At 41.3% G+C, this 27,980-nt stretch overlaps 1 protein-coding gene across 1 annotated transcript in view; it reads left to right on the top strand.

The window, feature by feature from the left end:
* LOC137655871 (SRRM2 protein homolog rsr-2-like) overlaps window positions 1-27,980 on the top strand; it is a 325,653-nt gene that overhangs the window by 32,457 nt on the left and 265,216 nt on the right. Inside the window, exon 3 of the mRNA XM_068390067.1 lies at window positions 9,652-9,794. Coding sequence (XP_068246168.1) covers window positions 9,652-9,794 — 143 coding nt within the window. The remainder of the gene's footprint in view (window positions 1-9,651; window positions 9,795-27,980) is intronic.

Here is a 27,980-nt window from a genome sequence, read left to right as displayed (position 1 = left end):
CACTAACAATCGGAGTTGACTTGTTTTGACGCTGTTCGTCAACCTCCGCATTCTAGAGTTGTTTTGACTGCTCAGTCTAGGCAGTCAAAGCAGTCTCGAGTGGACGCTGTGCGTCCTCACGCTCCTGTTGTGGTTGACAGTTCAATGTTGACAGTTCACAGACTGTCAAGCAGTTACATGACGTTGCGTTCTGGGCCGCTACTAATGCACCAGTGAGTGTGGACTCTGCTTGTAAAGCATTGCCACCACGGTAGGTCTCTCCCTTGCTTGAGACTCAGCTTTTATCGGACAAGGTTCCTGTAGATGAGGAAGTTGCTGTTCCCCCTCCTACTGATATTCCCTTGAGGACTCTGTCAGATGGAGAGGAGCCTAAAGCTGCTTAGCCTCCTATGGACTTTAATTAAATCATGGTGATTTTTTTAAGGATCTTTGTCCGGATCTTTTTGTAACTGCTGCTCCTCGTTCGCCTAAACGTCAGAGCTTACACTAGGCCTAGCTACTTCGAAGCCGTTGTTTTTAAGCTAGTGCTCTCTCGCTCTCCTAGAGAGCTTTACGTTGGCTAGGCGACTGGTTTTTCACCAGGAGGAGTTTGGGGGATACAGCCTTTGCTTTCCGTTCTTTTAAACTGGTTTATAGAGCGAGAGTCTGATTTGACACGAGAGAAGTTCTCGGCTTGGGAGTTCATGCCTCTGCCCAGATAGACTTCTCAATTCTCGTAGACTCTCCCTGGCGCCTAGCCAGGAGACGCTCCAAGTTCTTTACAGGTCAACTTCACAGCTGTTTTCGAGCCTTTGAAGTTTTGCTGTACAATTATGTCATGCATAACAAGGATTTCAGGGATGGTAAGCGGTACCGCCTCAGTCGCTAACCCCGTCTGTTGCCACACCTGCTCCCGTAGACCCTAATTGGGCTTTGCTGCAAGACATGCAGTCCAAGCTTGCGTCCTGATAGAGGACTTTAATGCGGAGAAGGTTGCTACCGAACCTTCTGGCCAACAACCTTCCAACCGGTCGGTTGTGCGCCCTGTTGATGCTGAGGTAACCTACTCGCGTCTGCCAGTTGAGGTGGTCCCTCCACCGATGCGACCCAGTGTGGGTTGCCAGCCGCACGTTGACGTTAAGCGACGCTCGGAGGTGGTTGTTGACGTTCAGGACGTTCAACAACCAGCAGAGGTGACTTGTTTTGACGCAGTGCGTCAACCTCAGCAACCCGGTAGGGTGTTGACTGCACAACCCAGACGGTCTAGACAGTCTCGGGTGGACGCTGTGCTTCCTCGCGCACCCATGGTTGTTGACAGTTCACAGACTGTGCAGTAGTTCCATGATGTTGCGTCCGGCTCCGTCACGCATGCACCAGTGCGACCGGACTCAGCGAGCCAGACGTTGCCCACTCCGTTGCCGTTTCCTCATCAGTTTTCGGATGAGGAACCCTCTGATGAGGACGTTGCTGAACAACAAGACGATCAGCCCCCAGAATAGATCAAGCCCTGCTATCCATTCAGAAGATGCTGAAGAAGGAACGCTGCTCAGTCAGGCTGTGGATGAGTCTGGTAGGGACGCTGTCATCCGTGGAACAATTTGTGTCACTAGGAAGACTACACCTCCGTCCTCTTCAATACCATCTAGCTTTTCACTGGAAAAAGGACAAGACGCTAGAAGCGGTCTCGATCCCGGTTTCCGAAAAGATAAAGTCTTGTCTGACTTGATGGAAGGACAATATCAACCTAAGAGAGGGTCTTCCCCTGGCTGTTCAGACTCCCAACCACGTTCTCTTCTCGGACGCATCGGACGTGGGCTGGGGCGCGACACTAGACGGTCGGGAATGCTCAGGACTGTGGAACTCGAGTCAGAGGAGCATGCATATCAACTGCAAGGAGCTGTTGGCAGTACATCTGGCCTTGAAAAGCTTCAAGTCTCTCCTTCGAGGCAAAGTGGTGACAGTTAACTCGGACATCACCACGGCCTTGGCGTACATCTCCAAACAAGGAGGTACCCACTCACTGACGTTGTACGAGATCGCAAGGGACCTGCTCATCTGGTCAAAAGGTCAAGACATCTCACTAGTAACGAGGTTCATCCAAGGCGACTTGAACGTCATAGCAGATTGTCTCAGTCGGAAAGGGCAAGTAATTCCAACCGAATGGACCCTCCACAAGGATGTGTGCAAGAGACTTTTGGCCACTTGGGGTAAAACCATCCATAGATCTCTTTGCAACCTCGCTGACCAAGAGGCTTCCAATCTATTGCTCTCCAGTCCCGGACCCAGCAGCAATACATATAGATGCTTTCCTCCTAGATTGGTCACATCTGGATCTCTACGCATTCCCACCGTTCAAGATTGTCAACAAGGTACTGCAGAAGTTCGCCTCTCACGAAGGGACAAGGTTGACGTTAGTTGCTTCCCTCTGGCCCGCGAGAGAATGGTTCACCGAGATACTTCGATGGTTAGTAGACGTTCCCAGTAGTCTTCCTCTAAGGGTAGACCTACGTCAGCCACACGTAAAGAAGGTACTCCAAAGCTTCCACGCTCTTCGTCTGACTGCCTTCAGACTATCGAAAGACTCTCGAGAGCTAGAGGCTTTTCGAAGGAAGCAGCCAGTGCGATTGCTAGAGCAAGGAGAGCTTCTTCCATTAGAGTCTACCAATCGAAGTGGGAAGTCTTCCGAGACTGGTACAAGTCAGTTTCTGTATCCTCGACCAGTACCTCTGTTGCTCAAATAGCTGTTTTTCTCTTATACCTGAGAAAAGGACGATCCCTTTCAGCTCCCACTATCAAGGGCTACAGAAGCATGTTGGCATCGGTCTTCCGGCATAGAGGCTTAGATCTTTCCAAACATAAAGATCTGCAAGACCTCCTTAAGTCTTTTGAGACCACCAAGGAGCGTCGTTTGGCTACCCCTGGATGGAATTTAGACGTGGTACTAAGATATTTCATGTCAGACAGGTTGGAGTCGTTACAATCAGCCTCCCTGAAAGATCTCACTCTTAAGACTCTTTTCCTGGTATGCTTAGCCTCAGCTAAAAGAGTCAGTGAGATTCATGCCTTCAGCAAGAACATAGGATTTTCGTCAGAAAAAGCCACTTGTTCGCTACAACTTGGTTTTCTAGCCAAAAATGAGCTGCCTTCTCGGCCTTGGCCTAAATCTTTCGATATCCCCAGCTTATCGGAGATCGTAGGCAATGAACTAGAAAGAGTCTTATGCCCTGTTAGAGCTCTTAAGTTCTATTTAAAGCGTACTAAACCTTTACAAGGACAATCTGAAGCTTTATGGTGTTCAGTTAAGAAACCATCCTTGCCTTTGTCAAAGAATGCTTGGTCAGACTTTATCAGATTGTTAATACGAGAAGCTCATTCACATCTGAGTGAGGAAGACCGAACTTTGCTTAAGGTGAAGACGCACGAAGTTAGAGCTGTAACAACTTCCGTGGCCTTTAAGCAAAATATATCTCTGCAAAGTATAATGGACGCAACCTATTGGAGAAGCAAGTCAGTGTTCGCGTCATTTTACTTGAAAGATGTCCAGTCTCTTTACAAGAACTGCTACACACTGGGACCATTCGTAGCAGCGAGTGCAGTAGTGGGTGAGGGCTCAACCACTACAATTCCCTAATTCCATACCCTTTTAATCTTTCTCTTGAAATGTTTTTATTGTTGTTTTTTGGGTTGTCCGGAAGGCTAAGAAGCCTTTCGCATCCTGGTTGATTTGGCGGGTGGTCAAAGTCATTTCTTGAGAGCGCCTAGATTAGGGGTTTTGATGAGGTCCTGTTGTATGGGTTGCAACCCTTGATACTTCAGATCCTAGGGGTCGATCAGCATCCTAAGAGGATCGCGAGGCTCCGTAAGGAAGACGTACTTAAAAGGCAGAGTAATTGTTCAAGTCGACTTCCTTACCAGGTACCTATTTATTTTGTTTTTGTTATTTTGATAACTTCTAAAATGAAATAAAAACTCTTAGCTCATAAAAGTGTAAACATATATTGCTGGTCTCTACCCACCCCCCTGGGTGTGAATCAGCTATATAATCACCGGCTAAGTTAAATATTGAAAAATGTTATTTTGATAATAAAATAAATTTTTGAATATACTTACCCGGTGATTATAAATTAAAGGACCCTCCCTTCCTCCCCAATAGAGACGCAGTGGGACGAGGAGAAAATTGAGTCTTTGTTTACATTGAGTACTGGGTATCTGGACGACAGATGGCGCTGTTGGGCACACCCGCAACCTGTGTAGTGATCGCTGGCGAGTTTTTACCGTAGAGTTGTCTGTCGGGCAACAGAGTTGCAGCTATATAATCACCGGGTAAGTATATTCAAAAATTTATTTTATTATCAAAATAACATATTTTTCAATAGGGTCCTTATGTATAGAAGGATTAACATCTTGAACTTGCTGTTTCTTATGACCTTGTTGGGTGGCAACAAGTCCAGAATGACTGAGTTTTCTTGAGTCCTTCTTGGGAACACAATACAGCCTTCCCTAGAATTTGGTGGACTTTGCTTTCCTTATAACCTGTACGCTCAAGAGCTATATGGTATACTCTTCTAATACGAGGTTTAAGTGTTGGAAGAGTTGAGGAAATGATGGTGGAGACATGTCTAGTTTCCATCCTAGTGCAATCTTGATTAGGCCTTGGGCCCAAGGATCGAAGGTCCAACGATACTGAAATTGTTGGAGCCTCCCTCCTACCGGAAGCGTCTCCTTGCTTCGATTGATCGGAGTGTTTAACTCCTCCACTGGCTACCAGGGGCACCGTGGTCATAGAAACTGTGGGATGTTGTTGAAGTAGGCCGAGGGAAATATATAGACTTTTTCATCTTCCTTTTAGGTTGGGGACCCACAATCGGGGAAGACTTCCTCTTTGAAGAGATGCCCCACTTCTGGAGAAGGTTCCTATTCTCTGTGATGGCTTTCTCAACTACCTCTTTGACTACATCGTTTGGAAAGAGGTTTTTACCCCAGATGTTGGAAGATATCAGCTTCCTGGGTTCATGTTTCACTGTTGCAGCAGCAAACACGAACTCTCTACAGGCTCTCCTAGCCTTCATAAAAGCATATAGGCCTTTTACTAAGGTGGCCTTATGCATTTTGGCCATGACCATGAGCATGTCTGGGGTACTTCGTTGGCCTGCACACATCTCTTTGCAGTTTTGTAGGGATAAAGAGCCCGCGAGTCTCTCTTTAGTCTCTTGTTCCTTGCACAAGAGAAACTCAAAATGTTTAGGGAGATTCTCACTAAACCATCGTCCAGCGATATACGCGTCCAGTTTCCCTACTGAGAAGGTTAGGTGGACATCCTTCCATTCCTTCTCCTGCATGGGTAAGGCTAGTGACAGAGGCCTGCACTCCTCAAGCGCAGTGCATTGTTTGCCTGCCTCCACTGCCTTGGCAACAGATTTAAATGCTTTCCACGTAAAGGGGAATGCTATTGAAGCAGGAGCAAGGTAGGGTGTTTCTTGCTCAAGGCGGATACTTTTGATACCGAATAACCCTCCTTTCTCAGGCTACTTGACAATAGAGCCTGTGCCTTATCGTGGTCGAAAACCATGACTTCCTCCGGTTCTGTCTCCTCTTTTGATATTGGTTCATGCTTCAGTCGAATGCAGCAATCAGGGAAAGCGTTAAAGCTTGGCCAAAACTGGATGTCGTCTAAGGGGACAGCTCCCATCTTTTCTGAGATGTAGAGTTTGCCATTCCAAATCGGTATAAGCTCCGGATACCTCCAGTGATTGGTTTTGGAGCAGGTCGGGATGTCTTGGTCTCTGGGTTGTTTGAATGACCCTCGGGAGGCGATAAGTGGAGCTTCACTGAGCTCTCTTGAATTTCGCTTCCCTTGCTTTGCCTCGTTTGCGAATTTTCTCCATTAAATCCGTAAGATGGGCCAACGCCTGGCTCGTGTTGTCCAATGGAGGGGTAGAAGGTGAAGACGTCGAGGGTAACGGCTCCAGGCCCGGCACAGACGGAAGAAATTCCGACACGACATCGCCATCTTCTCCCAGAGGTGCCTCCCTGCCATCCGTCTCGATGGCAATCTGGACGCAGGGAGGTGCGAGTTGTGCTTGGGGCAAAACCATTTCACTACCCGCTTTCAGGAACAGTAAACTACGCTTCCTATTGTTAGGTAGGTATGGTCCCGGAGAGTTCTGGAACCCTCTTACCCATTTGCGTAGCTTTTTACATGCTGCATCCCTAGACTCCGTTGACTTGGGGTCATCAAAACCTTCAGTCACTAAGGTCCGGCCGATATTGCAGACTTGGGGGTCCCAATATTGCTGGGATTCGGTAATACAGTAATGGTGCAGGGGGCATGAGACTTGCATGCTGTATGACTGTAGAAGTACTTACTCCTAAGATTACAGAAGATCGCATTGCATGTCATCTGGGGTTCCTCCTGTAAAGAAAGGAAAACAAAATGAGTATATGATTGTTTATCTCACATGATAAACAGATATGCAATTACTGTATTCATATTTTAATCATTATAGCTTAGGATAGTAAGCTAGAAAGAAATAGGGAAAGACACATACAGTACTTATGTATCCCTCTCAGCCAATTGCTGTAACCTCCCCCCAATATTAAAGATAAAGAGTTTCCTTTATCAGGGCAACTCGAAGAGAAGGGTTCTAACCCCTAGGGATAGAAGAAGTGTACACTGCCACTGACCCTTCTAATTATTTAATATTGTGGGGTAAGTATTAACTGATTTCCAATCAGAGTATTGAAGGAATTCTATTCGTTCAATATAGGTTCGGTCTCAGCAAAAGCCTGTACAAGGGTGCACAAGATATGTTAGAAATTAACTACTGTATAATAATACTATAGTTTTCTGTTTGCAGTATGTACTATATTGCAATTATACTGGTTACTGTATAATCATATACTGTAGTTCAGCCGGTGTGCTGCCATGCACCTGGCGGCATGGTCCGGCTGGCATGTCGCCGACTGGACTAGAAATAGAAAACGGATTTTGAGCGAAGCGAAAAATCTATTTTTGGGTGAGATAGCCATGTCGTCCTGATGGAAGGTTCTTATGAGTAGCTTCCTAGGGTATATTTGACTATAGTGATATTCCCAGTGAATTTACCTTTAGATTGGTTACCTAAATCGCTGAAGCTAATGCGAATACAATCGGCATAATATAATTAATTCCTAGCAATGAAGACTAAATAGCTAATTTAATTTATGCTACTATACTGGGAAAGTCTTTCTGGCTAACTAAATAACTCGTGCGTTACGAACGACAGCGCCGAAGACGCCTCCGGTTCAAGCAATAGCTCTGCCAAAAATTAACTTAATTTTCACTTTATTTTTTACCTAACGGACAGAGCTAAATTTATACAACATAAGGATCAAATACTCAACTTTCCAGAGGCAGAAGAAGCTGGAGATTGCATGATAAATCTGAAATACTGAGAGAGCTACCGGGAAAATCACTGAGCGAGTTCGATACAGAAAAGGGAATATAGATGGCGGCAATGGTGGTGCCATCTGAGCACTCAAACAGTAACAGAGGAAGGGAACCTTATTAACGGCTCCTCTTTTATTTTGCCACTTTTCCCCCTCGAAGCGTAAACGGTATGCGGGGTGCAGATTGCTATGTGGCGTGTCAAGAATACATCCCCTGATATTATGCGATATCCTTAAGGGAAACTTTAAGGATATTATTGCCAGGAGTTATAATTCTGGAGACCTTAAGTTAAATTCTTTGGGTATATCATTGTAGTCAAATATACCCTAGGAAGCTACTTAAGGGAACCTTCCATCAGGACGACATGGCCTGAGCCCCAAAAAATGAGTTGCGATTGTTTATTTCACATGGTAAACAGATATGCAAAATATTAATATTTTAATCATTATAGCTTAGGATAGTAAGCTAGAAAGAAATTAGGAAAGACACATTCTTGTGTATCCCTCCCAGCCAGTTGCTGTGTCCTCCCCTAACATTAAGATTATATTTTTCCTGATCAGGCCAAACTTAAAGAGATGGGTTCTAACCTCTGGGGATAGGAAAGTGTATTACCACTGACCCTTCTAAAACTATTTAATATTGTAGGGTAAGTTATTAACTGATTTCTAATCAGAGTATAGAAGGAATTCTATTGTTTCAATATAGGATTTGTCTTGGCAACAGACTGTGCAAGGATACACAAGGTATGTTGGAAAATAACTACTGTATAATATATACTATAGTTTTCTGTCTGCAGTATATACTATACTGCAAATATACTGGCTACTGTACAATCATATACTGTAGTTCAACCGGCATGTTGCCGGCTGGACTAGCACCTGGCGGCACAGTCCGGCCGGCGACATGCCGGTGGGGTAGTACCTGGCGGTACTGGTCCAGCCGATATGCCACCGACATGCTGTTGTTTATCTCACATGATAAACAATTTATGTATAATATTAATATTTTAACCATTATAGCTTAGAATAGTCAAGCTAGAAAGGAACTAGGAAAGACACATATTTGTATATATATATATATATATATATATATATATATATATATATATATATATATATATATATATATATATATATATATATATAATATATATATATATATATATATATATATATATATATATATATATACAGTGAACCCTCGCTACTTCGCGGTTCGACCATCGCGGATTCACCACTTCGCGGATTTTTTTCATAACCCATATATATATACATATTGGTAATAACAAAATCAACATACTGTAATGAATAATCAATATAATCAATGCAAAAACTAACCTATACACAGATGTGTACAGTAAATGCGTTTGTTTCTTCATTATGATCAGAGAAATGTAAACAAAACATTGGTTGCCATTTTTTAACGTGCTTTTTGGCGTGTTTAGGAAACGCATGATATAAAATCGCCTTTAATATTTGTGCCTGTTTTAGTTTAGGGTACTGTAGTACATGAATTAAGTGTTCTGTACATTAAAGGGTAGTTTGTTAACAGTACTACGTACAAGGAAAGGTTTTAAAAGTCTGAATATACATGTTAGATAAATAGGTAAATATGGTGTCACTACTTCGCGGATTTTCACCTATCGCGGCCGGGTCTGGAACCTATCTACCGCGATAAACGAGGGTTCACTGTATATATATATACATACATATAAATATACACACTCATATATATATATATATATATATATATATATATATATATATATATATATATATATATATATATATATATATGTATACACATATATATATACAGTATATACACACATATATATATATATACATATATATACAGTAGACCCCCGGCATACAGCGTCCCCAGCTTACGTTTGGAGGGAGGACTTTTCTTTGGCTTTGGGGTAATGGACAGTAATTGCTGCCTCTGGAAGTCTCTTTCTTTCTTTTTTTTTTTTGCCATTTTTTTTAAACAAAAGTGAATTTCTGAGTATGATTGTCAAAATTTTTAACAAATGTTCATTCATTTATAAGAACAACTGTGGATAAGGATAGTGGACTGTATTTACAATTTAGGAAAGTTTAGTATGGGTGTTGCTAACTCTCTTCTTGAGTTAATTATTTTTTGAATTACAATATTATATCTTCTAAATGAATATGTAATTTATTTTTCTTGACTGTTATTATTGCTTTGAAGTAATTTAAAATGATTCTGTTTCTTCTCAGATTGATTTTCGGACAGAAGAGGAATTAATGAAATTAGAGGCCCAGACCACCAAAGGACCAAATGCAGAAATTCTTGCTCATGCACGGAAACGTGCTCTTGAGCTTAAATGTGCAGAGATGGAAGATGTAATGAGGGAGCAAGGGTAAGTACATTTTACTGTTTAGTTTAATGGGTTTCTTGCATTAACTCATGTAGTGTCAAGTTCCTTGACTCTTATCTCCACATATGTTAGTCTTGTTGTGAAGGAAATACGTCATGATTAGAGTATCCACAAAACATAATTGCTTTATTTCAATAAAACTACCTGGGATTTAAGTGCTATTCATTCTGAGAAGGAAGAGCTTACGACAAAGTAAATGATAAAAAAAAAAGTTTTGCTAATATGTATGTATGCCTTTATTCCCGAGGGAAAAAGAGGCATGGTGAATAAATAAGTGAGTACTGTAAACTTTCCCCTTTGACCAGCCACTATTTTAATCAGTCTTTCTGTTGATCTATCTTCGGCCAAACGCAATTACCGTATATTGCTTGATTTTTCATCTCATTTAGATGGTACCATGCTCCCTTCCTTTAAGGGATTTTAGAGGTATATCTTCCAAATTTATAAAGCCTAGATTTTGTAGAGAATGTAAAGGGAATAATCTTTTTGCTGGTTAAAATTGATTCTCATTTGAAATGCATATGTAGAGATGCTCCTTACTTGTGTGCTGTGTTGAGTTTATCTCTTTATCAGTGGAGCTTATGGCTAATTATTTACAATTAGCTTAGGAGCTCATGACTAATTATTTACAATTAGCTTAGGAGCTTATGACTAATTACTTACAATTAGTTTAAGCTAAAGTTAAAGATAGGGAAGCTGAACGATAGAAAATAGTGAGGAGTCTTAGTTTCGGGTCAGTTTCCCCAGGTTCATCTCCTGCTAACCTCCCTGCTTCCCCCCTTACCTCACCAGCTACATCCTCCTATGTAGGTCAAATAAGTGGTTTGAAGATTCAGTGTGTTTCTAGCCTTTGGTCATTGTGATTTAAAAGGGGATCTCAGATCTGAGATTAATGGTTTGATGGACAATAGGCTTGAAAATATTAAAAATATTTAGAAATCGTCAGTTATGTGCAGCAGTACTACTTTTAATTCCTGAATATAGAGATACTATTGAGGTTTTAAATAATTCACACTAGCTTATTCCTCCTTTAGTGGCTCAGTCTATGTCAATCTCCTAGAGAGAGCATGTGCCTGTTTCTGCTAATATTTTTTCTTTGGAAAAGGTTTTGTTAATTAACTAATCAGAGTATGCACTACCTTTTTTGAACAAGCTTTTAATGTTAGCTGTTTACAACTCGACATGACTGAAAGGATTTAAAATAATTATCCCCTTGTACAGTACTGAAATATTGGTCTAAAAATATAGAAAAAACAGACTTGTAAAAACATAATTATGATAGTGTGCAATTAAAGACTGATGATGAAAAACAAGTTGTGTTTGGACGTGGTAATAGCGCATCCATATTATTATGCTGTCTCTTCTACATGTAAGCTAAACTACAAGCAAGTCTTTGTTTTTATGAATATGGTCTCTACACAACTATAAATTCTTCATTTCCTATTTTGGTACCCTAAAAGCCCAGCAATTCTATTGAATATATGATAAAAAAAATAATGGTTTACCCCAAAAAATGAACAACAAACTACTGTAGTTGCATTTAGTTTTCTTTCACATTATTATGCTAGAATCGGTCTACCAATGAAGTTTTCTATTTTAATGTTTGTGTTCTAAAAATATTTTTTATTTTAATTGTGTATTTATTTCCTTATATCCTTTCCTCACTGGCCTATTTTTCTCTGTTGGAGCTCTTATACTTATAGCATCCCACTTTTCCAACTAGGGTTGTAGCTTAACAAGTAATAATAATGATAATAATAATAATAATAATAATAATAATAATAATAATAATAATAATAATAATAATAATAATAATAATTTGAACTGGATTCCCCAAAACAAGGCTGATACTCTAAAGTATGAGTAATATCAGGTTTTTTATTTTCTCTCAGTTCAACTATGGAAGAAAAATACAGTATAAAAGAGACTGCTGTTTGATGAAGAAAGTTCCTTATCATGATTATACTACAGCGTAATGTAATGCAGTATCTATATCACTACTTTTTGTTGTGTAAGAAATGACTATGTATATAACAGCATGTATTTCATTGATTGATGAAAGTTTCAAATCATGGTCATATAACAGTATATTGTAATTCTTTCTCTTACAATATACTGTTATATGACCATGATTTGAAACTTTCATCAATCAATGAAATACATGCTGTTATATATATAGTCAATTCTTACACAACAAAAAGAAGTGATATAGATACTGCATTACATTACGCTGTAATATAATCATGATTGTTGTCCCTGAAATTAGTGAAAATGAGTCTATAATAGAACTACTTGGTAGGGGAGAAGAGATCATCTTAATCTCATAATTATTGTACTACTATTCTGGATGAAAATGTTTGCTGTACCATATAGCCACTAGAATATGAAAATTAAATGGAAGAAAAACTACACGAACTTTTGACTCATGATCACAGAAAGCAGGCTCGCAAAATTTCAATGAAGATCTGTTCTGTTTCCCCCTTTTTACTGTAAGAATGCAGCCTTCTCATAACCTTGATGAGTCTCCTATTCAAGAGGTTTCTTTGTCGTCTTTTTGAGTAATGAAGTGTATTTTGTGCCTTGCATATATCACCAACTTGTTGCAGCAGAAGTTAGCACTACTGTCTAGACCAGTGCCTCTCCTCAGTTGAGTCTTGCTTCAACTTGTTTCAACTATTCATGTATATGTCTCTTCTTCCTCATACACCTGACAACACTGAGATTACCAAAAAATTCTTCATTGCTCAATGGGTTTACTACTGCAATGTATTGTTCAGTGGCTACTTTCCTCTTGGTAAGGGTAGAAGAAATGCTTTAGCTATGGTAAGCAGCTCTTCTAGCAGGACACACCAAAATCAAACCATTGTTCTCTTGTCTTGGGTAGTGCCATAGCCTCTGTACTCTGGTTTTCCATTGCCTTGGGTAGTGCCATAGCTTCTGTACCATGGTCTTTCATTGTCTTGGGTTAGAGTTCTCTCGCTTGAGGGTACACACGGTCACGCTATTCTAGCTTGTTTCTCTTTCTCTGGTTTTTATGAATTTTTTAGTTTATATATGATAGATCTAGTATAATATTGTTAATGATCTTTGGATATTTTATTTTGTTTGTTATTTCTTTGCTTGTAGTTTGTTTATTTCCTTGTTTCCTTTCCTCACTGGGCTATTCTTCCCTGTTGGAGCCCTTGTGCTTATAGCATCATGTTTTTCCAACTAGGGATGTAGCTTAGCTATTAATAATGATAATAATGTGGCACTAGAATTTTCAATATTAAACTTACCCGATAATCATGTAGCTGTCAACTCCGTTGCCCGACAGAATTCTATGGAGGGATACGCCAGCTATCACAATACTAGAAGGGGGTGTACTTACCAGCGCCACCTGTGGCCAGGTACTCAAGTACTTCTTGTTGACACCTCCTCAATTATTCCTCTGTCGTGCTCCGGTTAAGACGTTCTGGGATACGCTTATGTTCTTGGAGTATTTTCACGACTTTGGTGAAGTATTTTTCTTTGATTTCGGCTGTCGCTTTACTGGAAACTTCTATATTAGCTTAGTTAGCTTTTGGAATTAATTTGATTAATTATGGTGACGAAGAGAGTATGAACTCTCGTTCACCTTTCAATGGCCGACCCTTCCCTTAGACGGAAGTGTTGGTGTCTAAGAGAGTATAGACTCTCTTTCTTAATTTTGCTTAACAAAAGTTATAGATTTATTTTATATCTCTCCGCCTCTTATAGGCCTCTTCGATTAACTTCCTTTTATTATAAACTTATTAAAATTAATTTTTATATTTGTTTATATTCGACCTTCCTAATAGTAGGCGGTCTTTTCTTGGTACCGAAGTTAATTAACATTGAGCCCGTCATTTCGGTTTTACCTGTTAACATATTATGCTATTACCGCCACAGAGTTTGAAAGAATTTCTTTGATAGTCTCGTACTGTTTTCAAAGTTGAACTAACGTTTTGTTTTGTCTCTGCAGTTGTTGACGTTCAGAACGTTCAACTTGCACTCTATCGTTACGATAGAGAAAGAATGTTCACGGTTTCACGTTGCAGTAAGAGTAACCGTGTCTAGCGTTTTGTTCATTCTTTCTTAACTTAATGGTTTTGATCCTAATAAAGGAACTTTTCATTTTGGGAAATATTTCAGTTTTTTCCTTTAACAATAATATGTTTTAACGATATATATGATTGGGCTCTTCTCTCAGGTTCTAAGTCAAGAGAGAGAGAGAGAGAGAGAGAGAGAGAGAGATAGAGACGGAGGGAGAAAGAGGATAAACGTTTCACTCAAGCCTGCCAGGCGTACGAGTAACGTCGTTATCGTTTTTGCTCTTCTCCCTAGTCTCTTTAGGGGAAGAAACTAAACGTTTCTAGAGTGATCTAGTGTTTAGTCTCTTTCCAGCCACTGAATTATCTTTCATTAGATTTTTCTGTTACATTGTAATTCTGTTTTCGCAATTACTAACTTTTGAGAAAGGATAGAATTGCGTGTTTCAGGTACAAACCACTTAAAGTTTCGAGTTCAGTGAAATAAGTGCAAACAGAAATCAAAGTGATAAGTGATTAGCGCAAAGTATGTCAGTGTTGTGCGTGAGGGTACTTTTGTGCGCGCCAGTCGTCCTCCCAGTCCGGGACCTCTTGCAAGCTCCCAAGCCCAGGGGAGAAGCAATGTCGAAGGACAAAAGGGTTCGGCAGGCCTTGATCGGCGCACAGAAGTATCCTCGGTGGTTGTGGGCGTGTCTTGCTGAGACCGTCACTCCCACCCGCAGACGATTGAGCCCTTATTTTTGCTCGTCTGCAGAAGAGATTTAGGGGAGAAAATAAAGGCAGAGTAACGCTGGCTCAGGTCTCAAGACCTCTTAAACGTAAAGTCCAGACCTATGCCAGACGTACGAAGTTAAAGTTCAACAACCCGGGTGCAGTCACAACTTTCGGTCTTGATGCGTGAGTGTCGGGCTGAGAGTGTTGCGCCTCCGCCTCCGCCTACACTCCCCCCGCCTATGCTCGCTCCGCCTGATCGCAGTACCACCTGCCAGGCGTACGATGTTGTGGACTCTACTACAGTCCATGCAAGCACAGCTTTCGGACTTGATGCGTGAGTGTCGGGCTGAGAGTGTTGCTCCTCCGCCTCCGCCTACACTCCATCCGCCTACACTCGCTCCGCCTGATCGCAGTACCACCTGCCAGGCGTACGATGTTGTGGACTCTACTACAGTCCATGCAAGCACAGCTTTCGGACTTGATGCGTGAGTGTCGGGCTGAAAGTGTTGCTCCTCCGCCTCCGCCTACACTCCCTCAGCCTACGCTCGCTCCGCCTGATCGCACTACCACCTGCCAGGCGTACGATGTTGAGCCACGTGCTGAGTTTGCTGTTCCCTGTGGTGTTCAGCCTCCGCCTTCCTTTAGGCAACCTTTACAATGGGATCAGGAGGATTATACCTCTCTTCCTCCGCCTCCACTTGCTGCTCCACCAGTGATGCAACACTCGGTTGAGGTACAACAACCTCTCCCGTCCATGAGTCAGTCTCCTCAGCTCTCGCTGCAGCGAGCTCAACCCTCCACAAGGCAAGCACCACAACACCTTAGCCTTGCGCCTCAGGAGCCTCAGCTTGCGAGACATTTACCTTGTTCTGCGCAGCCTCTTCTTCATCGCGCTCCGCTCACACCACAGGAACTGGAACTTGCTACTCCGCTTCCGCCAACCGCTCAGCAAGCGCAACCCTTGGGTTCAACCACTCATGCTAGGAGTCAGCCTCCTCCACCCATGCGCCTTCCTTCTGCTTGTCTTTTATTCAGCCTTTGCAGACTGAGCCTCAGGTGTTCCCTCAACAGAGTCTTGAAGAGGAAACCACAACTATTGTTGTTCCAGCTCGTTCTGACTCTGCTGTTCAGCATACCTTATCTCCATTTTCAAACCATGGCAAAAAATATGAATCATGAGTTATGAATGTAAGGTAAACATTATGTTGATTTTTAAACCCCATGCAAGCATGCATAAAGCACTCTAGCACTGGTCATGGAATTTCTGAGAAATGTTAAACGCCATGCACACGCTCTGCTTTCCTTACAGCAGGCTCTGCTTACAGCAGGCTCTGCTTACTACATGCTCTGCATACAGCATGCTCTGCATACAGCATGCTCTGCATTCAGCATGCTCTGCATACAACATGCTCTGCATACAGCATGCTCTGCATTCAGCATGCTCTGCATACAACATGCTCTACATACAGCATGCTCTGCATACAGCATACTCTGCATACATCATGGCATACCTTACCGCATGCTTCTCAGTCACACATCTTGGGTTGTTGCCAACTCACTAGACTGTCAAGCAGTTTCATTACGTTGCCTTCTAGTCTGCTGCTTTTGCACCAGTGAACCCTCACTCAGAGAACTTAGCTTTTCTAGGATAAGGTCCCTGTAGATGAGAAAGTTCTTTTCTCCCTCCTGATATTCCCTTGAGGACTCTGTCATTTGGAGGGAGCCTTTAGCTGCATAACCTCTTATGGACTTTTATTTAAGCATAACATGCTTCCAGGGAAGGTAATGGTTCCACTTCAGTCGCTAATCCCGTCTGTTACCACACCTGCTCCCATAGACCTTGAGCTGTGTTGCATGACATGCAGTCCAAGCTTAGTCCTTGTTAGAGGATTTTTTGTTTACGGAGTCAATGTGTCACGGGGAAGACGTTCAACAACCAACAGAAGTGACTTGTTGTGACGCAGTGCGGCAACCTCAGCAACCCGTTAAGGAATTGTCTGTACGACCCAGACAGTCTAGACAGATTCGGGTTGTCACTGTACTTCCTCGCTTGCCCATGATTGACAGTTCACAGACTGTGCAGCAGTATCATGATCTTGTGTCCGGCTCCGTCAGACGACTGGCTTTTAAGAGCTCCCACAAGTCGTCGCTGTCTGGAGATTTTCAAATGGACTATGGATCTGACCAAGGAACTGGGCCTCCTGGTCAATTTTGAGGAGTCTCAGCTCGTTCCATCCCAGACCATTGTCTCCTTGGGTATGGATCTTCAGAGTCGAGCTTTTCGGACTTTTCCGTCGGCCCCAAGGATCTTCCAAGCCCTAGAATGCATCCAGAGCATGCTGAGAAGGAACCGATGCTCAGTCAGGTAGTGGATGAGTCTAACAGGGACACTTTCATCTCTTGCCCTGTTCATCGTGTTAGGGAGACTCCACCTTCCCCCCCTTCAGTATCATCTAGCTGCTCACTGGATAAAGGACATGACGCTAGAGACGGTCTCAGTTCCTGTTTCCGAAGAGAGGAGGTCTTCTCTCGCGTGGTGTAAGAACAGCTTTCTTCTCAAGGAAGTCTACCTTTGGCTGTTCAGAAACACGACCGCCGTCTCTTCTCGGACGCATCAGACATGGGCTGGGGTGCGACTTTGGACGGACAAGAATGCTCGGGAACATGGAATCAGGAGCAAAGGACACTTCACATCATTTGCAAGAAGTTGTTGGCGGTTATTCTGGCCTTGTTAAACTTCAAGTCCCTCCAGCTTAACAAAGTGGTGGAGGTAGACTCTGACAACACCACAGCCCTGGCTTACATCTTCAAGCAGGGAGGGACTCTTTCGTGGAAGTTGTTCTAGATCGCAAGGGACCTACTTCTGGTCTTAAGATCGAAAGCTAACTGGTAACGAGGTTCATTCAGGGCGGTATGAATGTCATGGCAGATCACCTCAGACGGAAGGGTCAGGTCATCCCCACAGAGTGGACCCTTCTCAAGAATGTTTGCAACAGACTTTGGGCCCTGTGGGGTCAGCCAACCATAGATCTGTTCACTACCTCGATAACCTAGAGACTCCTGTTGTATTGTTCTCCGATTCCATACCCAGCAGCAGCTCACGAATGTTTGCAACAGACTTTGGGCCCTGTGGGGTCAGCCAACCATAGATCTGTTCACTACCTCGATAACCTAGAGACTCCTGTTGTATTGTTCTCCGATTCCATACCCAGCAGCAGCTCACGTGGATGCTTTTCTGCTGGATTGGTTCCACCTCGACCTGTATGCATTCCCGCCGTTCAAGATTGTCAACAGGGTACTTCAGAAGTTCTCCTCTCACTAAGGGACACGGCTGACGTTGGTTGGCTCCGCTCTGGTCCGCGAGAGAATGGTTCTTAGAGGTACTGCATGGCTGGTCGACATTCCCAGGACTCTTCCTCTAGGAGTGAACCTTCTAAGTCTACCTCACGTAAAGAAGGTACACCCAATCCTCCACGCTCTTCGTCTGACTGCCTTCAGACTTTCGAAACACTCTCAAGAGCTAGGGGCTTTTCGAAGGAGGCAGCCAGAGCGATTGCCAAAGCAAGGAGAACATCCACTCTCAGAATCTATCAGTCTCAAGGGGAAGTCTTCCGTAGCTGGTACAAGACCAATGCAGTTTCCTCAACCAGTACCACTGTAACCCAGATTGCTGACTTCCTGTTATATCTAAGGAAAGTAAGATCCCTTTCAGCTCCTACGATCAAGGGTTACAGAAGTATGTTGGCAGCGGTTTTCCGCCACAGAGGCTTGGATCTTTCCACCAACAAAGATCTACAGGACCTACCTAGGTCTTTTGAGACCTCAAAGGAACGTCGGTTGTCCACTCCAGGCTGGAATCTAGACGTGGTCCTAAGGTTCCTTATGTCATCAAGATTTGAACCTCTCCAATCAGCCTCTTTTTAGGACCTCACATTAAAAACTCTTTTCCTCGTGTGCTTGACAACAGCTAAAAGAGTAAGTGAGATCCACGCCTTCAGCAGGATCATTGTTTTCACATCTGAAACGGCTACATGTTCCTTGCAGCTCGGTTTTTGCTAAACGAGCTTCCTTCACGTCCTTGGCCTAAGTCGTTCGAGATCCCAAGCCTGTCCAACTTGGTGGGGAATGATCTGAAGAGAGTACTTTGCCCAGTTAGAGCTCTTAGGTACTATCTAAAAAGGTCTTAACCTTTACAAGGACAATCAGAAGCCTTATAGTGTGCTATCAAGAAACCTTCTTTTCCAAGTTCTAAGAACTCAGTTTCTTACTATTCAGGCTTCTGATTAGAGAAACACATTCTCATCTGAAGGAAGAAGACCTTGCTTTGCTGAAGGTAAGGACACATGAAGTGGGAGCTGTGGCTACTTCAGTGGCCTTCAAACAGAACCATTCTCTGCAGAGTGTTATGGATGCAACCTATTGGAGAAGCAAGTCAGTGTTCGCATCATTCTATCTCAAAGATGTCCAGTCTCTTTACGAGTACTGCTACACCCTGGGATCATTCATAGCAACGAATGCAGTAGTAGGCGAGGGCTCAGCCACTACATTCCCATAATCCCATAACCTTTTAACCTTTCTCTTGAATACTTTTTATGGGTTGTACGGTCGGCTAAGAAGCCTTCCACATCCTTGTTGATTTGGCGGGTGGTCAATTCTTTCTTGAGAAGCGCCGAGGTTAAAGGTTGTGATGAGGTCCTTTAGTATGGGTTGCAGCCCTGTATACTTTAGCACCTTTGGGTTGATTCAGCCTCCAAGAGGAACGCTGCGCTCAGTAAGGAAGACGAACTTAAAAAAGAGGCAGAGTAACGGTTCAATTCGACTTCCTTACCAGGTACTTATTATTTCATTGTTATTTGAGATAACTGTTATATGAAATATGGGATACTTAGCTATCCTTTAATCTTGTACACTGGTTTTCACCCACCCCCCTGGGTGTGAATCAGCTACATGATTATCGGGTAAGTTTAATATTGAAAAATGTTATTTTCATTAGTAAAATAAATTTTTGAATATACTTACCCGATAATCATGATTTAATTGACCCTCCCTTCCTCCCCATAGAGAACCAGTGGGACCGAGGAATAATTGAGGAGGTGTCAACAAGAAGTACTTGAGTACCTGGCCACAGGTGGCGCTGGTAAGTACACCCCCTTCTAGTATTGTGATAGCTGGCGTATCCCTCCATAGAATTCTGTCGGGCAACGGAGTTGACAGCTACATGATTATCGGGTAAGTATATTCAAAAATTTATTTTACTAATGAAAATAACATGTTAACTCATTTGATAATGCCTCTGTACTAGAACATGCTTATGCTTCAACCTATTTTTGATAGAACTCTTGACGTGCAGAGTCTAGCTAGTAGAGGGGGGAACACCTCCCTCTGCTCCTTAGGCCTCATCTGAGAATACTATCTAAGCCCTTTTGTTTTCTGTTATTGGCTCTTTACTTTATCTCTTACTAAAAGCAAGATTAATGGATCCTGCTCATAAGCAATATCCAAGAATCTTGTAGCTCCTCAGAGAGCCATGAACTCTCTCCTTATACAGTATTAGTTCTTGTAGCTTGTCTTGTGCTTTGAAAGTTGGAAACTAGTAAGCGTTATTTATTACAAAGTGGTGTACAGTGTAATCACTTTCATGATTGTAAGCATAGATCTCGAAGTTGTTGTTTTTCAAACAGCAGATAGTCTAAGCCAGGTTTTGCCCAATTTTCCATTTTTATCAACCTTTGGCATCTCTCATTGTATCACGCTGATGAAGTTTCAAGTCAGGGGGGATACATTTTATTCCTTATACATTTATTTCACCACAGCTCTTCCTACCTGGTTGAAGGGGTTCCAACCAAGCATGCTACAAAGGGTAGAATTTCTTGAAAAAATTGTCGTGAATGGCTCTCTTATATTTGTCTGTTAGCATATCCACAGGTCCGTCATTCATGATTTGACTTCGAAACTCCTTACCTTGTTGTAGGGATTTCAGACAAATTTTCTGACACTTTACTCTATTGTAAGATTATGATTCTAAATTGAATAGTGAAGGTATGGTTAAAACTTTCATGTTGTGTACATGATCCAAATTTGAAATTATGGTTATAAATTGCAAAGATTTTAGTTGAAATAGTTTTTTCATGGCATTCCAGTTAGTTAATGTTGTGACTTTGACCATGGTCATAGTAAAGATAAGCTGGCATTGTTGGTATTTATTTCACAAATGTATCTTGATGAGTTTCGTTCTGCAAGATAGCATTTATTCCTCTAATTGCATCTTGCAGTTACAAGGAAAAAGCCATGGATATCAAATGATTCTTTGGATACTACAAAAAGGAGACAGAGAGAAATGATTTTTTGAAAGTTTTCGAGGAAGTAATGAAAATTACAAGGTAGTGCATGTAAAGTATTCCAGAATTGATAGTGTGGTCTAAAGAAAAGTCAGGAATGACTGGAGAGAATATTCAGATAGTAAAGTGGATGAGGCTGACAAAGTTATGAATTCAGGGAGTGGCTATGTTGTAAGAATTGCTCATAGAATTATTAATGAAATCTCGACTGGGGATAATAAGGAGAAACATATACCCATCAAAAAGAGAGATGGATCTGTTATAACAACAGAAGATGAAGAAAGACAACGTTGGATGGAACACTTTAGTTGAGGTTATATATGAGAGATATGAAGGGAATGATTTGATTGATATACCTGAAGATGATGAAGACCTTGATGTGCCCATGAATGAATTCAGTGTGTTCGAAGTCGAAGCTATCCTCAAGACACTAAAGAGATGGAAAGCCCCTGGATAGGATGGAATAACTGCAGGGACTATACTGCCTGAAAATGAAGTGACTTCCAGACTGCTTACAAGATTATTTTGAAGAATGTGGCATGAAGAGACAAAACCTGGTGAATGAGAGTTAGGAGTGTTGGTGAAAATGGCAAAAAATGGAGACCTGATTGATTGCAATAATTACAGAGGCATAACATTTACGTCAGTTATGAAAATATATAGTATGCTTATTCTAAAGAGACTGGAGAGAAATATTGATGAAAAGCCGGGAGATGAACAAGCAGGATTTAGAAAAGGTAGAAGTTGCACTGACCAAATTTTCATTTTGAGACATGTTGTACAGCAATGAGTAGTATATAGAAATCTACTTTTAATGGTATTTGTGGACTATGAAAAAGCCTTTGATATAGTGCACCGACCAATTTCGTTTAGAGTCTTGCATTATTATGGAATTCCTGTTAAATATGTAAATTTGATTAAGTCTGTTCATGAACCTAGCAAGTGCAAAGTTAATGTTAATGGAGTCTTATCAGATAAATTTCCAGTGAACAGCAGAGTACTTCAAGGGAATGTGTTGTCACCTATGTTGTTTATCCTCCTCATGGATTTTGTAATGCAAAGAACAGTCAGAGATGGTGCAGAAGGATTGAACTGGATTGGTAATAGGAATTTAGCAGATCTAGAGTATGCTGATGATGCTGTCCTTGTTAGCAGAACACCACAGGATTTGCAATGCTTCCTTACCACATAAGGTTGGGCTGAAGATAAATAGAAGAAAGATAGAGATGGTGTGAACGGAGTATGCAATGGAAGAGGAAATATCATTGGAAGGAGAAAGGATTAATGAGGTAGAATTATATAAGTATTTAGAAACTATGATCTCCAATACAGGGGCTTTAGATTTAGAGTTTAGTGAAACATTGAAAAAGGCAGACAATGGCTAGGTTAAGTAAAATTAACACACACACACACACATATATATATATATATATATATATATATATATATATATATATACAGTGAACCCTCGCTACTTCGCGGTTCGACCATCGCGGATTCACCACTTCGCGGGGTTTTCCCATAACCCATATATATATACATATCGCGGATTTTCCGGAAAATTCGAAAATACCGCGAAATCTGAAGACAACCAAATACGATATTTTGTTACCTGTAATTCCATTAAATTAGTAATATCTGCTCTTACTGATTGTTCATTGCATTACATATGATATATAATTCAGCACAGAAAGAAATAAAACACGAAAAGAGAATGTGATCATACGATAATTCAGTACGTAGTAAAATTAAATCGAACATGAAACGCAAATCAGATGCAGTCATACCATATTAGAATGGTGTGTACTGTAATGGATGTGCTTCTTTTCCATGAATCTTTTGTATGTATACGTACGTAGTACAGTACTGCATCCAATAATATTCTTTGTTGCAAAAATCACAATTCGAATACTGTAAGCGTACGAGAGAGAGAGAGAGAGAGAGAGAGAGAGAGAGAGAGAGAGAGAGAGAGAGAGAGAGAGAGAGAGAGAGAGAGAGAGGCGTAAAATAGCGTACGTAAATTTTTATTATTATTGTTATTATTATTATTATTGTTGTTGTTGTTAATAAAATTATTATTGTTATTATTATTAATCATTATTATTATTATTATTACTGTACAGTATTATTATCATTATTTATTATTATTACGGTATTGTACTTAATCTACGTACGTTCAGTGTGCGCGGGACATCTTCTATGAGTAACCAACGCACCATAGTACTGTATAAGACGGGTTGTGATTGGTTCAAGCGCTGATAGATGACGAATCAAAACTCAAGTTTTGTTATCTAGCCTGTGATTGGTGTTTTGCCCGCATCTTCTACCCGCAGCATCAAAGTTCTCGCGGGGCTGCATCGTTCACTTTCTCTTTCCGCGTATTGCTGAGTAGACGTTCTTAACTTTGTGAAGTTTTATCTGTGCTGTGTGCGACTGTTTTAAGTTGAACTTTTTGTTGAACTTTCTGTTACAATGCCTCCCAAGCGTTCTGCTTCTAGTAAGGCTGGTAGTGAGCCTAAACGCCATCGAAGGATGATGACGATAGCTGAGAAGGTTACGCTTCTCGACATGTTAAAAGATGGTAGAAGTTACGCGGCCGCCGGCCGCTATTTTGGCATCAACGAATCCACCGTTCGCTACATCAAGAAGGACGAGGCGAACATTAGAAAGACTGCTGCAATCACCTTTAGCAGATCAGCGAAGCGAGTCGTTACAACGCGTAATAAAACGATCGTACGCATGGAAGGTGCTTTAGCTGTGTGGATTGCCGACTGTCGGAAGAAGAACATAGCGTTGGATACGAACACCATCCGAACAAAGGCTTTGAGCTTGTATGAGAATTTTGCGGCAAAGGAACCTCATGACGACGATGGCGACCATGCTGAAGAAGATGATGATGTAGATGATCCTCAACCAGGGACCTCCACTGATTCCCAGCGTCAGAAACAACGTTTTTCCGCCAGCAAAGGATGGTTCGCGAAGTTTCAGAAACGCTTCGCCCTGAAAAGCGTTTCCCTGCATGGGGAGTCTGCTTCCGCTGACACTGCCGCTGCTGAAACTTACGTGAACCAGACTTTCAAGAACATTATCGCTGAAGGTGGATACAAGCCGGAACAAGTGTTTAATATGGATGAAACCGGCTTGTTTTGGAAGAGAATGCCGTCGCGAACTTTCCTGTTCAAAGAGGAAGCCAAAGCCTCTGGCTTTAAGGCATTCAAGGATCGCGTTACCCTCGTGATGTGTGGCAATGCTGCTGAATTTTTGTTAAAGCCGGGGCTTATTTATAAGTCGAAAAATCCTCGCGCTTTGAAAAATAAAAATAAGAATCTCCTTCCCGTGTACTGGATGCATAATCAAAAAGCATGGATTACGAAGATGCTGACCTCCAACTGGTTCCACCAGTGTTTCATCCCGCAAGTCCATGAATATCTCTTAGAGAAGGGCTTGCCATTCAAGATCCTTCTCCTTATGGATAATGCTGGTGGACACGCAACTGACCTGTCGCGTGAGGGCGTTCAGGTTGAGTTCCTGCCACCCAACACCACGTCATTAATTCAACCGATGGACCAGGGGGTTATCAGGGCGTTCAAGGCCCTCTACACGAAGAATACCTTGGCGGACCTCGTTGCGTGTGTGGATGCTGCCCAAGATGACGAGGATGAAGATTTCAACTTGAAGGCGTACTGGCGGCAGTACACCATAGCCACGTGCCTGCAGAATATTCAAAAGGCACTTCAAGAGATGAAACCTGCAACCGTGAATGCGAGCTGGAAGAAGTTGTGGCCCGAGATTGTTTACGACGACAAGGGATTTACTCCGTCGGAAATCCAACACTCTGCAATACGGAAATCTGTGCAGTTGGCTGCCATAATTGGGGGTGACGGGTTTGGCGACATGACGACTGAAGACGTCGACGAGTTGTTGGACTGCCATTCCCAGCCCCTAACTGACGCAGACCTCGAAGACCTGACGAAATCGGCAAGTGAGGAAGAGAGTGAGGGTGCCCAGGAAGAGACCCAAGAAAATGTCGAAGAAACGGGCTTAACATTAGAACGGCTTGCCAAGTTCTGCAACCATATGAAGGAGGCGAAAGAAATGTTACAAGAGTGGGACGAGGATATGGTTCGCTCGATGCAATTCTCAAATAAGGTCGATGACATCATGACTCCCTACAGGATGCTCTTGGATCGAAAAAAGAAGCAGCGGCAACAACTTCCGATCACAATGTTCTTCCAGCCTCGCAAAAAAGAGCCAGTTCCTCCTGCTAGTACGCCTTCGGAAGAAATTGAAGAAGTTGAAGAGGTGTCCCAGGAAAAGGCACCTCCGTCTGAAGAGACGTAAAATACTATCATTGACTGCACAGTAGAACACATCATCAGCTTCATCATCATCATTTCTACTGTGCAGCAAATTCATCGCCATCGTCATTCAAGTTTTTCTTGAACTTCTTTCGTGGTGAGTACAGTAACAATCTTTATTTTTTACTTTAACCTGTTTTATAGTTTAGTAATGTACGTACTGTATGCATTAAGTTAAAGGGAAGGTTTTAAAAGTCTACATGTTGTAACCTATCATATTTTTTTTGTTTAAAATTTACATTCGTACGTAAAACAATCTCTCTCTCTCTCTCTCTCTCTCTCTCTCTCTCTCTCTCTCTCTCTCTCTCTCTCTCTCTCTCTCTCAAATTGTTTTCCTGCTTTGCTACGTACAAGTACTGTATAATTTATATTTGTAAGGTAACATATTTTGTAAATGCTTTTACTGTAAATACTGTATGTACTGTATCATTATTTATCACTATCATCATGCGCGTTAAATGCCTTGTTTGTTCTGAGCGTGGTTGTTTACTGAGCGTACACGCCGTCGTTTCAGGCGGCGTCATAAAGAAAAAGATTTCATTTGGAAGTCCTAAGAAAAATACGTAAACTAAAACATTGGTAATAAAAAAATCAACATACAGTACTGTATAATCAATATAATCGATGCAAAAACTAACCTATATATGTGTACTGTACACTAAATGAGTTTGTTTCTTCATTATGATCAGAGATGAACGTAAACAAAACATTGGTTGCCATTTTTTATCGTGCTTTTTAGGTGTTTAGGAAACACATGATATAAAATCGCCTTTAATATTTGTGCCTGTTTTAGTTTAGGGTGCTGTAGTACATGCATTAAGTGTTCTGTACATTAAAGGGTGGTTTGTTAACAGTACTACGTATAAGGGAAGGTTTTAAAAGTCCGAATATACATGTTAAATAAATAGGTAAATATGCTGTCACTACTTCGCGGATTTTCACCTATCGCGCCCGCGTCTGGAACCTATCTACCGCGATAAACGAGGGTTCACTGTATATATATATATATATATATATATATATATATATATATATATATATATATATATTATATATTATATATATTATATATTATATATATTATATATATATATATTATATATTATTTATATTATATATATATATATATATATATATATATATATATATATATATATATATATATATATATATATATATATATATATTATATATAGGCTATATATGATATATATACAGTATGTATATATGTTATATATATATATATTATATATTATATATATTTGTATATATATGTATATATACATATAAATATATATATATATATATATATATATATATATATATATATATATATATATATATATATATATATATATATATATATGTATATTATATATATATATATATATATATATATATATATATATATATATATATATGTATATTATATATATATATATATATATATTATATATGTATATATATATATATTATATATGTATATACATACATACATACATACATACCAAGGCGATTTTGGGGGGTAGCCGACATCAAACAAATGAAACAAAAAAGGGACCTCTCCTCTCTACGTTCCTCCCAGCCTGACAAGGGACTCAACCGAGTTCGGCTGGTACTGCTAGGGTGCCACAGCCCACCCTCCCCCGTTATCCACCACAGATGAAGCTTCATAACGCTGAATCCCCTACTGCTGCTACCTCCGCGGTCATCCAAGGCACCGGAGGAAGCAGCAGGGCCTACCGGAACTGCGTCACAATCGTTTGCCATTCATTCCTATTTAGAGCACACACACTCTTGCCTCTCTTGCATCTATTCTCCTATCACTCAGAGCTTTATTCACTCCATCCATCCACCTGAACCTTGGCCTTCCTCTTGTACTTCTCCCATCAACTCTTGCATTCATCACCTTCTTTAGCAGACAGCCATTTTCCATTCTCTCAACATGGCCAAACCACCTCAACACATTCATATCCATTCTAGCTGCTAACTCATTTCTTACACCTGTTCTCACCCTCACTACACTTCGTTCCTAACCCTATCTACTCGAGATACACCAGCCATACTCCTTAGACACTTCATCTCAGACGCATTCAATTTCTGCCTCTCCGTCACTTTCATTCCCCACAACTCCGATCCATACATCACAGTTGGTACAATCACTTTCTCATACAGAACTCTCTTTACACTCATCTCATGCCAAACCCTCTATTTTTTACTACTCTCTTAACTGCCCCCAACACTTTGCATCCTTTTGTTCACTCGCTGACGTACATTTGCATCTACTCCACCATTTGCTGCAACAACAGACCCCAAGTACTTAAACTGAACCACCTCCTCAAGTAACTCTACATTCAACATGACATTCAACCTCGCACCACCTTCCCTTCTCGTATATCTCATAACCTTACACTTACCCACATTAACTCTCAATTTCCTTCTCTCACACACCCTTTCAAATTCTGTCACTAATCGGCCAAGCTTCTCTTCAGCGTCTGCAACCAGTACAGTATCATCCGCAAACAACAACTGATTTACCTCCCATTCATGGTCATTCTCGTCCACCAGTTTCAATCCTCGTCCAAGCACTCGAGCATTCACCTCTCTCACCACTCCATCAACATACAAGTTAAACAACCACGGCGACATCACACATCTCTGTCTCAGCCCCACTCTCACCGGAAACCAATCGTTCACTTCATTTCCTAT

Source organism: Palaemon carinicauda, chromosome 16 (assembly GCF_036898095.1).
Source record: "Palaemon carinicauda isolate YSFRI2023 chromosome 16, ASM3689809v2, whole genome shotgun sequence".
Lineage (NCBI taxonomy): Eukaryota > Metazoa > Arthropoda > Malacostraca > Decapoda > Palaemonidae > Palaemon > Palaemon carinicauda.
This window is presented reverse-complemented; position numbering and strand designations above follow the sequence as displayed.